Source organism: Pelodiscus sinensis, chromosome 22 (genome assembly GCF_052426305.1).
Source record: "Pelodiscus sinensis isolate ZL-2025 chromosome 22, ASM5242630v1, whole genome shotgun sequence".
NCBI lineage: Eukaryota > Metazoa > Chordata > Testudines > Trionychidae > Pelodiscus > Pelodiscus sinensis.
Window position 1 is genome coordinate 27,408,116 of NC_143073.1, and position 14,580 is coordinate 27,422,695.

General features: G+C 74.3%; 1 protein-coding gene across 1 annotated transcript in view; it reads right to left on the reverse strand.

The window, feature by feature from the left end:
• The window catches only part of LIPE (lipase E, hormone sensitive type), a 34,237-nt gene that overhangs the window by 5,139 nt on the left and 14,518 nt on the right, over positions 1–14,580 (reverse strand). Inside the window, 11 exon segments of the mRNA XM_089772433.1 lie at positions 267–419; positions 1,724–1,951; positions 3,873–4,031; positions 4,034–4,166; positions 6,405–6,480; positions 6,482–6,553; positions 6,555–6,586; positions 6,944–7,089; positions 8,901–8,972; positions 8,975–8,990; positions 9,292–9,814. Of these exon segments, the coding sequence (XP_089628559.1) occupies positions 267–419; positions 1,724–1,951; positions 3,873–4,031; positions 4,034–4,166; positions 6,405–6,480; positions 6,482–6,553; positions 6,555–6,586; positions 6,944–7,089; positions 8,901–8,972; positions 8,975–8,990; positions 9,292–9,804 (1,600 nt within the window). The 5' untranslated portion in view covers positions 9,805–9,814.

The window sequence follows — 14,580 nt, forward strand, 5'->3', positions numbered from 1 at the left end:
TGGGTTTGAGGGGGGCTGCAGAGGGCTGGGGACCCTGGGGTGGGGGCAGGGTGTTTGGGTTTGAGGGGGGCTGCAGAAGGCTGGGGACCCTGGGGTGGGGGCAGGGTGTCTGGGTTTGAGGGGGGCTGCAGAAGGCTGGGGACCCTGGGGTGGGGGCAGGGTGTCTGGCTCCCAGGGATGGGCCGTGGCAGCAGCTGGCCAGGCCGGCCTGAGGGGACCAGGGGCAGGCGAGAGGCCGTAGGCGCGGGGCCCAGCCTGGCTCTTACCTGTGCCGGCCCCGGGGCCGTCCAGCAGCGCCCCCAGCCAGGCCGAGGCGCTGACCCGCAGCTCCTGCAGCAGCAGCGCCGTGTCCCGCCTCAGCATGTTCACCGGGCCCAGCTTCTCCAGCCCGGGGGGCTCGCCCTGCGCCGGCTCCGTGCCTGGGGGCAGGGACACAGAGCACCGGGGTCCCCAAAACCCCGCAAGGCCCAGACCCCCTCCCCCTCCGCCGGCTCCGTGCCCGGGGGCAGGGACACAGAGCACCGGGGTCCCCAAAACCCCGCAAGGCCCAGACCCCCTCCCCCTCCGCCCGGCTCCGTGCCTGGGGGCAGGGACACAGAGCACCGAGGTCCCCAAAACCCCGCAAGGCCCAGACCCCCTCCCCCTCCGCCGGCTCCGTGCCTGGGGGCAGCGACACAGAGCACCGGGGTCCCCAAAACCCCGCAAGGCCCAGACCCCCTCCCCCTCCGCCGGCTCCATGCCTGGGGGCAGGGACACAGAGCACCGGGGTCCCCAAAACCCCGCAAGGCCCAGACCCCCTCCCCCTCCGCCGGCTCCGTGCCTGGGGGCAGCGACACAGAGCACCGGGGTCCCCAAAACCCCACGAGGCCCAGACCCCCTCCCCCTCCGCCGGCTCCGTGCCTGGGGGCAGGGACACAGAGCACCGGGGTCCCCAAAACCCCGCAAGGCCCAGACCCCCTCCCCCTCCCGCCGGCTCCGTGCCTGGGGGCAGGGACACAGAGCACCGGGGTCCCCAAAACCCCGCAAGGCCCAGACCCCCTCCCCCTCCGCCGGCTCCATGCCTGGGGGCAGGGACACAGAGCACCGGGGTCCCCAAAACCCCGCAAGGCCCAGACCCCCTCCCCCTCCGCCGGCTCCATGCCTGGGGGCAGGGACACAGAGCCCCGGGGTCCCCAAAACCCCGCAAGGCCCAGACCCCCTCCCCCTCCGCCGGCTCCGTGCCTGGGGGCAGCGACACAGAGCACCGGGTTCCCCAAAGCCCCACGAGGCCCAGACCCCTCCCCCTCCGCCAGGCTCCGTGCCTGGGGGCAGGGACACAGAGCACCGGGGTCCCCAAAACCCCACGAGGCCCAGACCCCTCCCCCTCCGCCGGCTCCGTGCCTGGGGGCAGCGACACAGAGCACCGGGGTCCCCAAAGCCCCACGAGGCCCAGCCCCCCTCCCCCTCCGCCGGCTCCGTGCCTGGGGGCAGGGACACAGAGCACCGGGGTCCCCAAAACCCCACTTGGCCCAGCCCCCCCGCCAGAGAGCACCATCCCTCTTCCCTGCTCCCCCTCTGCCGGCTCCGTGCCCGGGGCAGGGACACAGGGCACGAGGGCCCCCTAAGCCCCACGAGGCCCAGCCCCCCTCCCCCTCCGCCGGCTCCGTGCCCGGGGCAGGGACACAGGGCGCGAGGGCCCCCTAAGCCCCACGAGGCCCAGCCCCCCGCCCCGGCCTGCCCGTACCGGCGTAGGCGCTGAGGCACCGGCAGAGCACGCTGAGGGGCAGCAGGGGGTCGAGCAGGGTGAGCAGGCGGGAGGGTGAGGCCGCGGCGCGCACCAGGGTGACGGGATACGCCGCCATGATGCCGTCGGGCAGCTGGACGCCGAAGGCAGCCGCCCGCATGGACACAGCCAGACAGAGGTTCCCGCCAGCGCTGTCCCCAGCCAGGCAGACCCGCTGCGCCGTGGAACCTGCCGGGAGAACGGGTGAGCGGGGGGTCAGTTGTGCCTGGGGGGGGCCACAAGGCTGGCAGGGGTTCATGCCCCAAACGCTCCAGCCTGTGCCCATCCACCCAGTGGGCAGCACTGCCCCCGCATGCTCCAACCCCCCTCATCCCACCCAGCAGGGGTCCCCGGTGTCCCCCCGTCTCCTCCCACCCAGCAGGGGGCGCCAGGGTCCCGCCATCCTGTCCTCCCCCAGTGTGGGTGCTGGGGTTCCCCCGTCCTGTCCCCAGCACCTGTCCTGGGCATTACCGGGTTTTAACGTGAGTGGGCAGGGCACCGTTGCTACCTCTGGTGTGTGCTGGCCCCAGACATGGCGCCAAGTGACCCATGTGAGGTCACACGAAAGCTCATGCTGGGCTGGCACAGTCTGGGCACGGGGGGACGGGCTCCGGGGATGGGCTCCCCCCGGGCGAGGGGGCTCCGGGGACGGGCTCCCCCCGGGCGAGGGGGCTCCGGGGACGGGCTCCCCCGGGCGAGGGGGCTCCGGGGACGGGCTCCCCCGGGCGAGGGGGCTCCGGGGACGGGCTCCGCCCGGGCGAGGGGCTACGGGGACGGGCTCCAGAGGCTGCCGCTCTGTGGCGACCCGGCCCCTGGGCCATGGCGGTTGTTGTGCAAGGTGCCTCCCTTCGCAACCCTCCCCCCAACCATTCCTGTGGGTGAGGAGCAGCCCCGCAGACTCTGGGGCTATGTCTAGACTGCAGGCGGATCTTTCGGAAGAGCACCCAGCGAGTCTGGATGCTCTCTTTCGAAGAAGCCCTATTTACATTGAAGAACGCCTTCGTTCGAAAGAGGAAGGCGTCTTCCTCGTGAAACGAGGTTTACCGCCAGCGCAAGAAAAGCCGCGTTCTTTGAAATTATTTCGAAAGAACGCGGCTTGAGTCTGGACGCAGGCAAGTTTTTTCGGGAAAAGGCTACTTTTCCGAAAAACCCCTGAGTCTGGACACGGCCTGGATGCTCAGGGACGGCCCAGCGTCTCCTTGGGTCAGATCCCAGGTGCAAACTGCCCTGGGACTGTGGCTGCTCCTTTGGGGCTGAGAGAACTTGTTGGGGGAGGGAGAGGGGGGATGGGTTAGAACCTCTTCCCTGTGTAAGGGGGGCTGGGGGGCACAGGGAGCTCTGGGGTGTCTGAGGGGAGGTGGGGATGGGTTATAACCTCTCCCCTGTGTAAGGGGGGCTGGGGGCACAGGGAGCGCTGGGGTGTCTGAGGGGAGGTGGGGGATGGGTTATAACCTCTCCCGTTAAGGTGGGATTGGGGGGCACAGGGAGCACTGGGGTGTCTGAGGGGAGGTGGGGATGGGTTAGAACCTCTCCCGTGTAAGGTGGGATTGGGGGGGCACAGGGAGCTCTGGGGTGTCTGAGGGGAGGGAGGGATGGGTTATAACCTCTCCCCTGTGTAAGGGAGGGCTGGGGGGGCACAGGGAACACTGGGGTGTCTGAGGGGAGGTGGGGATGGGTTATAACCTCTCCCCTGTGTAAGGGAGGGCTGGGGGGGCACAGGGAGCTCTGGGGTGTCTGAGGGAGGTGGGGGATGGGTTAGTACCTTTCCCGTGTAAGGTGGGATTGGGGGGCACAGGGAGCACTGGGGTGTCTGAGGGGCTTTGCTGGGGGCTGCTTGCTGCCCAGGGTGGCAGCTGACGTGCGCGGGGGGGGGTTGTGTCCACGGGAAGGACCCCAGGCTGGGCTGTACCTGGCTGGTTCTGAGCAACCCGCCCGGATGGGACCCTCAGCGGCGCCCCAGCCTGAGCTACTGTGGGCCCCTCTCCCAGGCAGCAGGGGGCGCTGTCCCCCCCCCGTCTCACCCAGCAGGGGTGCTGTCCCCCCCCGTCTCACCCAGCAGGGGTGCTGCCCCCCCATCTCACCCAGCAGGGGTGCTGCCCCCCCGTCTCACCCAGCAGGCGGCAGTGGCGCAGGGCCCAGCAGTAGGCGTAGAAGCACTCCTCCAGGGCGCGGGGAAACGGGGCCTCGGGCGCCAGGGCGTAGTCGACGCAGAGCACGGGGGCGTCCAGCTCCCGCGCCCAGTCCCGCAGGTAGGGCTCGTGGGACTTGACGTCTGGGCCACGAACCCGCCGCCGTGGAAGTGAACCAGCAGGAGGGGCGAGGGGGGCGCGGGGGCGGGTCTGCGCCACAGCTCCAGCCCCAGCGGGCCCTCGGCCTGGCTCAGCGCGCTCAGCGCCTCGCTGTCCTGGGGAGAGACGGAGGGACGGAGTGCCGGCCACCCTGCGTCAGGACCCCCCTGCCGGGGCCCCATGGTCACTGCCTGGGATCCCCCTGTCGGGGCCCTAGCCGCCCTGCCGTCCCCCATGGGCGGCTGCTGGGACCCCCCTGCCGTCCCCCCAGCCGCCCTGCCGTCCCCCCATGGGCGCTGCCTGGGACCCCCCTGCCGGGCCCTAGCCGCCCTGCCGTCCCCCCATGGGTGCTGCCTGGGACCCCCCTGTCGGGGCCCTAGCCGCCCTGCCGTCTCCCCATGGGTGCTGCCTGGGATCCCCTGTCGGGGCCCTAGCTGCCCTGCCGTCCCCCCATGGGCGCTGCCTGGGACCCCCTGCTGGGGCCCTAGCCGCCCTGCCGTCCCCCCATGGTCCCTGCCTGGGATCCCCCTGCCGGGGCCCTAGCCGCCCTGCCGTCCCCCCATGGGCGCTGCCTGGGACCCCCTGCCGGGGCCCTAGCCGCCCTGCCGTCCCCCCATGGTCCCTGCCTGGGATCCCCTGCCGGGCCCTAGCCGCCCTGCCGTCCCCCCATGGGCGCTGCCTGGGACCCCCTGCCGGGCCCTAGCCGCCCTGCCGTCCCCCATGGGCGCTGCCTGGGATCCCCTGTCGGGGCCCTAGCCGCCCTGCCGTCCCCCCATGGTCCCTGCCTGGGATCCCCCTGCCGGGGCCTAGCCGCCCTGCCGTCCCCCCATGGGCGCTGCCTGGGACCCCCCTGCCGTCCCCAGCCGCCCTGCCGTCCCCCATGGGCGCTGCCTGGGACCCCCCTGCCGGGGCCCTAGCCGCCCTGCCGTCCCCCATGGGTGCTGCCTGGGACCCCCTGTCGGGGCCCTAGCCGCCCTGCCGTCTCCCCATGGGTGCTGCCTGGGATCCCCCTGTCGGGGCCTAGCTGCCCTGCCGTCCCCCCATGGGCGCTGCCTGGACCCCCTGCTGGGGCCCTAGCCGCCCTGCCGTCCCCCCATGGTCCTGCCTGGGATCCCCTGCCGGGGCCCTAGCCGCCCTGCCGTCCCCCCATGGGCGCTGCCTGGGACCCCCTGCCGGGGCCCTAGCCGCCCTGCCGTCCCCCCATGGTCCCTGCCTGGATCCCCCTGCGGCCCTAGCCGCCCTGCCGTCCCCCCATGGGCGCTGCCTGGGACCCCCTGCCGGGGCCCTAGCCGCCCTGCGTCCCCCCATGGGCGCTGCCTGGGATCCCCCTGTCGGGGCCCTAGCCGCCTGCCGTCCCCCCATGGTCCCTGCCTGGGATCCCCTGCCGGGGCCCTAGCCGCCCTGCCGTCCCCCCATGGTCCCTGCCTGGGATCCCCCTGCCGGGCCCTAGCCGCCCTGCCGTCCCCCCATGGGCGCTGCCTGGGACCCCCTGCCGGGGCCCTAGCCGCCCTGCCGTCCCCCATGGGCGCTGCCTGGGATCCCCTGCCGGGCCCTAGCCGCCCTGCCGTCCCCCCATGGGCGCTGCCTGGGACCCCCCTGCCGGGGCCTAGCCGCCCTGCCGTCCCCCCATGGGCGCTGCCTGGGACCCCCTGCCGGGGCCCTAGCCACCCTGCCGTCCCCCCATGGGCGCTGCCTGGGATCCCCTGCCGGGGCCCTAGCCACCCTGCCGTCCCCCGATGGGCGCTGCCTGGGATCCCCTGCCGGGCCCTAGCCGCCCTGCCGTCCCCCCATGGGCGCTGCCTGGGACCCCCTGCCGGGGCCCTAGCCGCCCTGCCGTCCCCCCATGGGCGCTGCCTGGGACCCCTGCCGGGGCCCTAGCCGCCCTGCCGACCCCCCATGGCGCTGCCTGGGACCCCCCTGCCGGGGCCCTAGCCGCCCTGCCGTCCCCCATGGCGCTGCCTGGGACCCCCCTGCCGGGGCCCTAGCCGCCCTGCCGTCCCCCATGGCGCTGCCTGGGACCCCTGCCGGGGCCCTAGCTGCCGTGCCGTCCCCCCATGGGCGCTGCCTGGGATCCCCCTGCCGGGGCCTAGCCGCCCTGCCGTCCCCCCATGGGCGCTGCCTGGGATCCCCCTGCCGGGGCCCTAGCCGCCCTGCCGTCTCCCCATGGGTGCTGCCTGGGATCCCCTGCTGGGGCCCCAGCGGCTCTGCCGTCCCCCTATGGGCGCCCTGACCCCCTCAGTTCCCTCTCCTGCCTGGCACCCCCTACTTGCCCCACTTAGCCCTCCTGGCAACTCCCCAGCGTCCTGGACCCACCTGGTGCTGCTCATTCCCAGCCCCCCCAGCAGCCCCCTCACCTGCCCCTCCCGCAGCTGGTGGGAGATGAGGCGCACGTGCACGGGCCCGGGGCCGGTGTGCGCCACCGGGGGGTGATGGTGACGCGCAGCGAGGGTCGGCCGCCAGCGGCAGCTCGAAGGCCTCGGGGGGCACCGTGAGCACCCGGTCACCGCACCTGCGTGGACGCCATGCTGGCCATCGACTGCGGGAGGCAGGGTCAGCGGGGCCCAGGCCTGTGGCCCCCGTCCGACGCAGCCCCTGCAGCAGGAATTCCTCTGCCCCACGGCGCCTGCCCCACGGAGCCCTGCCCCACGGCGCCCTGCCCAGGAATTCCTCTGCCCCACGGAGCCCTGCCCCAGGAATTCCTCTGCCCCACGGCGCCAGCCCCAGGAATTCCTCCCACCGGCCAACCCAACGCGCCCTGCCCCACAGTACCCTGCACTGGGAATGCCTCCCACCATTTGCCCCACAGCGCCCTGGGCCAAGAATTCCCCCCAACTCTGCCCCACAAGGCCTTGCCCACAGCACCCGGCGCCGGGCCCCATCCACCCACGCTCACCGCCAGCAGCTCTGTCTCCGTCAGGTTCCAGAAGCTCTTCCAGAAATGCACGTCCAGGTTCTGCGTGATCCTCTCGAACTCGGCTCCCGCAGCTCCGGGGTCGATGGCGAACTTCCCCGAGGTGAACAGCGAGCCGGCCGCCATGCCTGGCCACGGGAGGGGGGTGGGGGCTGCCGCCTGCCCCCAGGCCTGTTCCCACTGCCGGGCCTGCGGGGCTCCCGCCTGCCCCCCAGCCCTCTTCCCACCCCCGAGGCTCCCGCCTGCCCCCCAGCCCTCTTCCCACCCCCGAGGCTCCCGCCTTCCCCCCCCCAGGGCTCCCGCCTGCCCCCAGCCCTCTTCCCACCCCCGAGGCTCCCGCCTTCCCCCCCCAGGGCTCCCGCCTGCCCCCAGCCCTCTTCCCACCCCAGGGCTCCCGCCTGCCCCCCAGCCCTCTTCCCACCCCCAGGGCTCCCGCCTGCCCCCCAGCCCTCTTCCCACCCCGAGGCTCCCGCTGCCCCCCAGCCCTCTTCGCACCACGGGGCCCCTCCGCTCCCCCCAAGGCTCCCGCCTTCCCCCCCCCAGCCCTCTTCCCACCCCCGAGGCTCCCGCCTTCCCCCAGCCCTCTTCGCACCCACGGGGCTCCCGCCTCCCCCCCCAGGCTCCCGCCTTCCCCCCCCAGCCCTCTTCCCACCCCCGAGGCTCCCGCCTTCCCCCCCAGCCCTCTTCCCACCCACGGGGCTCCCGCCTCCCCCCCAGGGCTCCCGCCTTCCCCCCCAGCCCTCTTCCCACCCCCAAGGCTCCCGCCTTCCCCCCCAGCCCTCTTCCCACCCCCGAGGTCCCCGCCTTCCCCCCCAGCCCTCCTTCCCACCCACAGGGCTCCCGCCTCCCCCCCCCCCCCAGGGCTCCCGCCTTCCCCCCCAGCCCTCTTCCCACCCCCAGGGCTCCCGCCTGCCCCCCAGCCCTCTTCCCACCCCCAGGGCTCCCGCCTGCCCCCCAGCCCTCTTCCCACCCCCGAGGCTCCGCCTGCCCCCCAGCCTCTTCGCACCCACGGGGCTCCCGCCTCCCCCCCAAGGGCTCCCGCCTTCCCCCCCAGCCCTCTTCCCACCCCCGAGGCTCCCGCCTTCCCCCCAGCCCTCTTCCCACCCCCGAGGCTCCCCGCCTTCCCCCCCAGCCCTCTTCCCACCCACAGGCTCCCGCCTCCCCCCCCCCCCCCAGGGCTCCCGCCTTCCCCCCCAGCCCTCTTCCACCCCGAGGCTCCCCGCCTTCCCCCCCAGCCCTCTTCCCACCCACGGGGCTCCCGCCTCCCCCCCAAGGGCTCCCGCCTTCCCCCCCCAGCCCTCTTCCCACCCCCGAGGCTCCCGCCTTCCCCCCCGCCCTCTTCCCACCCCCGAGGCTCCCGCCTTCCCCCCCAGCCCTCTTCCACCCACAGGGCTCCCGCCTCCCCCCCCAGGGCTCCCGCCTTCCCCCCCAGCCCTCTTCCCACCCCCGAGGCTCCCGCCTTCCCCCCCCCAGGGCTCCCGCCTTCCCCCCCCAGCCCTCTTCCCACCCCCGAGGCTCCCGCCTTCCCCCCCCCAGCCCTCTTCCCACCCACGGGGCTCCCGCCTCCCCGCCCAGGGCTCCTGCCTTCCCCCCCAGCCCTCTTCCCACCCCCAGGGCTCCCGCCTGCCCCCCAGCCCTCTTCCCACCCCCGAGGCTCCCGCCTTCCCCCCCCAGCCCTCTTCGCACCGACGGGCTCCCGCCTCCCCCCCCAGGGCTCCCGCCTTCCCCCCAGCCCTCTTCCCACCCCCGGCCCTGCGGGGCTCCAGCCCTATTCCTTCGGGCTGCCCAGCTTCCTCTCCAGCCAGGCTCCCGAGGGGGCAGGTGAAGCAGTGCATTGTGGGCAGCAAGCGGGGCAGGGGGATGTGCCCCGAGGGGAATCGTGGGGTCAGCCAGTCCATATGCAGGCTGCAATGCATCATGGGACCCCCCCCGCACTCACTGAGGCCGGAGCCGCGGTGCCCGTAGTTCTCGCCGAAGGAGACCAGGCCGATGGCGATGGTCTGCAGGAACGCCGGATGGAGGGGGCGAACTGCGGGCAAAGGGCAAAGGTGAGCGCCCTGCCCCCAGCCTGAGCAATGGGGCCCTGCATCAGCCCATGGCAGCGCAGGGAAGGGGGCCCCGAGCGGCAGGGGGAGCTGCAGCTGGGACTGCCTGCCAGGGACTCCAGTGTGTCTCCTCCTGCCCCGGGGCCCCTCCTCCCCATCTGCCCCCCCCAGGGCCCCGCCTCCCCTTTCACTCCTCCAGGCCCCTCCTCCCCATCTGCCCCTCTGAAACCCCTCCTCCCCTCAGAGCCCCTCCTCCCCATCCCCCGCTCCCCCCCGGGGGCGCACCTGGAAGCCGAGGCAGCGGCCGTAGAAGCAGCCCTTGTGCAGGGTGCAGTACTCGCGCAGCACCAGCTGGGTCAGGCCCCGCTCCTCGTGGTGGAAGAGGCAGCCGGGCCGGTTGTGGGTCAGCAGGCGCTGGGCCAGGTAGAGCAGGGCCCGCAGCTGGCTCAGCGCGGCGCCGTAGGCCTCCAGCTCGGCCGCGTTGTGCCCGGCGCGGAAGAACACGCTGCGGCGGTGGGCGGCCACGTAGCGGCTCTTGTGCAGCGCGTGGGCCAGGCAGCAGCGGGCCGTGTGCGCCAGGCTGCGGTACCCGTTGGCCGGCGTGCTCTCGTCCAGGTCGAAGAGGTGGCACACGCCGCCCACGTGCCGCAGCGCCGGCTCCAGGCGCCGGGCGTGCTCCCGGATGGCCACGAAGGCGGCCGCGAACCGGCGCCCCGTCTCCGAGGCGCTGTGCTGGAAGAAGGCCAGGTTGTCCTCGGCCAGCGCCTGCAGGGCCTGGCACAGCGGCCGGGAGTCCATGGGGCCGGGCCTGCGGGGGAGAGTCTGCGCTTCAGCGCCGCGCCGCTCGGCCTCCGCGGGACGCTGCCTGAGCCGCCCCCCGCCCACCCACCCACGGGCGCCGCGCCCCGCCGCTACCCACCCACGGGCGCCCCCCCCCCCGCCGCTACCCACCCACGGGCGCCGCCCCCCCCCCGCCGCTACCCACCCACGGGTGCCTCGCCCCCCGCCGCTATCCACGGACACTGCGCCCCGGCCCCGCCGCTACCCACCCACGGGCGCCGCTACCCACCCACGGGCGCCGCGCCCCGCCGCCGCTACCCACCCACGGGCGCCGCGCCCCGCCCCCGCCGCTACCCACCCACGGGCGCCCCGCCCCCGCCGCTACCCACCCACGGGCGCCCCGCCCCCACCCCCGCCACTATCCACAGACACTGCGCCCCGCCCCCACCGCTACCCACCCACGGGTGCCGCGCCCCCGCCCCTACCCACCCACGGGCGCCCCGCCCCCGCCCCCGCCCCCGCCCCTACCCACCCACGGGCGCCACGCCCCCGCCCCCGCCGCTACCCACCCACGGGCGCCGCGCCCCACCACTACCCACCCACGGATGCCCCGCCCCCGCCGCTACCCACTCACGGGCGCCCCGCCCCCGCCGCTACCCACCCACGGGCGCCCCGCCCCCGCCGCCGCTACCCACCCACGGGCGCCACCCCCCCGCCGCCGCTACCCACCCACGGGCTCCGCGCCCCGCCCCCGCCACTACCCACCCACGGGCGCCGCGCCCCGCCCCCGCCGCTACCCACCCACGGGCGCCGCGCCCCGCCGCTACCCACCCACGGGCGCCCCGCCCCCGCCGCTACCCACCCACGGGCGCCCCGCCCCCGCCGCTACCCACCCACGGGCGCCGCGCCCCGCCGCTACCCACCCACGGGCGCCGCGCCCCGCCGCCGCTACCCACCCACGGGCGCCGCGCCCCCACCGCTACCCACTCACGGGCGCCGCGCCCCCACCGCTACCCACTCACGGGCGCCGCGCCCCCGCCGCTACCCACCCACGGGCGCCGCGCCCCCGCCCCCGCCGCTACCCACCCACGGGCGCCGCGCCCCGCCACCGCTACCCACCCACGGGCGCCGCGCCCCGCCGCCGCTACCCACGGGCGCCGTGCCCCGCCGCTACCCACCCACGGGCGCCGCGCCCCGGCCCCGCCACCCACACTACCCACAGACGATGATGCTCCCCACCCACACTACCACCAACAGCCGCCGCTCCCCCCCAACACTGCTATCCACTGCCCACACCGCTGCACAGACGCTGCTACCTACCCACGGCCACTACCCACGGCCAGCGCTATCCGTCCACACCGCTACCCAACGCTCCCAAAGTCACTCAGCGCTGCAGCTGAACCTCCCTTCATTCTCCCCCTCCATCATCCCCGCCCCGCACTCGCCCCCCAAGACCCCAGCCGGGACCCCCGACCCGCACTCACCCCCCAACACCCCAGCCGAGACCCCCTCCCCTCGATCACCCCCCAAAACCCTAGCTGGTCCCCCTCATCCCGGATCTCACCCTGCTCACCGGCAGCCCAGTCCTGAGGTGCTGGCTAAGGGCCCTGCCCTGCTTTATGGCCCAGCTGTGAGCAGGCTCCACCCCGGGAGAGGCCAAGCTCGTGGGGGAGAGGTGAGAGGTGGGGGAGGGGCTCTGGGAGCGGGGAGGAGTGGGGCCTAGTGGTTAGAGCAGGGGGTGCTCCCCTCAGGCAGGCCCCATCCCACCCCGGGGCCCGGGCTAGGGCCACAGTGCGGCTCCATCCCACTGCTTCTCCGCCTCACACGGGGCCAGACGGCGGGAGAGCCCCCCCGGGCCCTATTGCTCGTACAGCGGGCAGGGCCCGACACAGGCGCCTTCCCGGGACCCGGGGCGTCCCCTCCGCCGGCTCCTCCAGGGGCGGCAGCTCCTGCCGAACCGCCTCCCGCTCGGGTCCCTGGGGCCTGCAGGGCACAGACCCCGGACAGAGCCCAGCGGGACTGGCCAGCCCAGCAGGCGGGGGGGGGGGGGGGGGGCCGGGGCTGCTTGGCGGCTGCGAAAGCTCTGGGGGCCGGGGAAGGAATGTGCATAAACAGCCGGGAGCAGCACTGGGGCAGGGGGCACTGGGGCAGGGGGGGCTGGGGCAGGGGCCCATCGGGGGGGGGACTGGGGCAGGGGGGACTGGGGCAGGGGCCCATCGGGGGGGGGACTGGGGCAGGGGGGACTGGGGCAGGGGCCCATCGGGGGGGGGGACTGGCGCAGGGGGGACTGGGGCAGGGGCCCATCGGGGGGGGACTGGGGCGGGGGGGACTGGGGCAGGGGCCCATCGGGGGGGGGACTGGGGCAGGGGGGACTGGGGCAGGGGCCCATCGGGGGGGGGACTGGCGCAGGGGGGACTGGGGCAGGGGCCCATCGGGGGGGGACTGGGGCGGGGGGGACTGGGGCAGGGGCCCATCGGGGGGGGACTGGGGCAGGGGGGACTGGGGCAGGGGCCCATCGGGGGGGAGACTGGGGCAGGGGGGACTGGGGCAGGGGCCCATCGGGGGGGGACTGGGGCAGAGGGGACTGGGGCAGGGGCCCATCGGGGGGGGGACTGGGGCAGGGGGGACTGGGGCAGGGGCCCATCGGGGGGGGGACTGGGGCAGGGGGGACTGGGGCAGGGGCCCATCGGGGGGGGGACTGGGGCAGGGGGGACTGGGGCAGGGGCCCATCGGGGGGGGGACTGGGGCAGGGGGGACTGGGGCAGGGGCCCATCGGGGGGGGGGCAATGGGGGATGGGTTCCTGACTCCTGGACAGCCAGGGATGAGATACCCGGGGTTGGGGCAGGAGCTCAGGTCCCCATGGCCGGCCCCTCTCCTGCCCCCCAGGCCAGCTCCCTCCCCCAGCCCCAGGAGCTCTCATCCCCTTGGGGGCTCCCCCCCACACGCTGCCCCCCCCACTGCTCCATCGCCTCCAAGTGCTTCCCCCCGACTGCTTCGTCCCCCCACACGCTGCCCCGACTGCTCTGTTCCCCCACACGCTGCCCCTCCAACTGCTCCCTGCCCCCACATGCTGCCCCGACTGCTCTGTTCCCCCACACACTGCCCCTCCAACTGCTCCCTCCCCCCACACGCTGCCCCCCCACTGCTCCATCGCCTCCAAGTGCTTCCCCCCGACTGCTTCGTCCCCCCACACGCTGCCCCGACTGCTCTGTTCCCCCACACGCTGCCCCTCCAACTGCTCCCTGCCCCCACATGCTGCCCCGACTGCTCTGTTCCCCCACACACTGCCCCTCCAACTGCTCCCTCCCCCCACACGCTGCCCCTCCAACTGCTCCCTCCCCCCACACGCTGCCCCGACTGCTCCGTTCCCCCACACGCTGCCCCTCCAACTGCTCCCTCCCCCCACACACTGCCCCTCCAACTGCTCCCTCCCCCCACACACTGCCCCGACTGCTCTGTTCCCCCACACGCTGCCCCTCCAACTGCTCCCTCCCCCCACACACTGCCCCGACTGCTCTGTTCCCCCACACACTGCCCCTCCAACTGCTCCCTCCCCCCACACGCTGCCCCGACTGCTCTGTTCCCCCACACGCTGCCCCTCCAACTGCTCCCTGCCCCCACATGCTGCCCCGACTGCTCCGTTCCCCCACACGCTGCCCCTCCAACTGCTCCCTCCCCCCACATGCTGCCCCGACTGCTCTGTTCCCCCACACACTGCCCCTCCAACTGCTCCCTCCCCCCACATGCTGCCCCGACTGCTCTGTTCCCCCACACACTGCCCCTCCAACTGCTCCCTCCCCCCACATGCTGCCCCGACTGCTCTGTTCCCCCACACACTTCCCCTCCAACTGCTCCCTCCCCCCACATGCTGCCCTGACTGCTCCGTTCCCCCACATGCTGCCCCTCCAACTGCTCCGTTCCCCCACACACTGCCCCTCCAACTGCTCCCTCCCCCCAAGTGCTTTCCCCCGACTGCTCCCTCCCCCCACACGCTGCCCCTCCAACTGCTCCGTCCCCCCCCAAGGGCTGCCCCCCTGACTGCTCTGCCCCCAGTCTGCTCTGTCCTCCCAGGCCCTGCCCCCCTCAGATGGTCCCTGCCCCCCAGCGCTGCCCCATGTGTGCTGCTGACAGCTGCTCTGCTCCCCAAGGCTGGGGGCCCCATGAGCAGCTCTCAGCCTTGTGACTCCTGGGGACGGGGGCCCGCACAGGGAGCCAGAAGTAGCCGGTGCCAGGAGACCTGTTGTCCACAGCGCTCATGTGACACCCTCCCAAGGGGCAGCCCCACCCTCCAACCCAGCTCCGTGGGGGGAGGGGCCCTGGCTGGGGTGTCCTGCCCTTCCCCCCACAGATCCCGGGGGGAGGGGCAAACGTCACAGTGACAGGTGCATCTGTGGCCACAGTGCAAATACCACTGGGGCACGGGACGGACCTTGCTGTCCGGGGAGCCGGGAAGGGGTCACCCTCCCCCGTGCTAGGCCCCTGCCCGGCCATAACAGAGAGAGGCCCAATTGCCCCCTGCCCCCCCAACCCACCATGGAGCACCGCACTCCCCGGTGTCCCCCAGATTACACAGCACGGCAACCTCCTCCCCCCAGCACCAGACCAGCTCGAGGGGCACGAGCCATCTGCATCCACTGCTCAGACCAGCTACGGCATCAGCCACATGCCACGTCTGCAGGGACACGTGTGCCACAGGGCCCCTGCCACAGCAGGGTGGGGCGTATTCCTGCCCCGGGACGGAGGGGCCCGCGCGCGTCCATTAGCCGTTATCTGAGACGGGCGCTGGAGCAGCA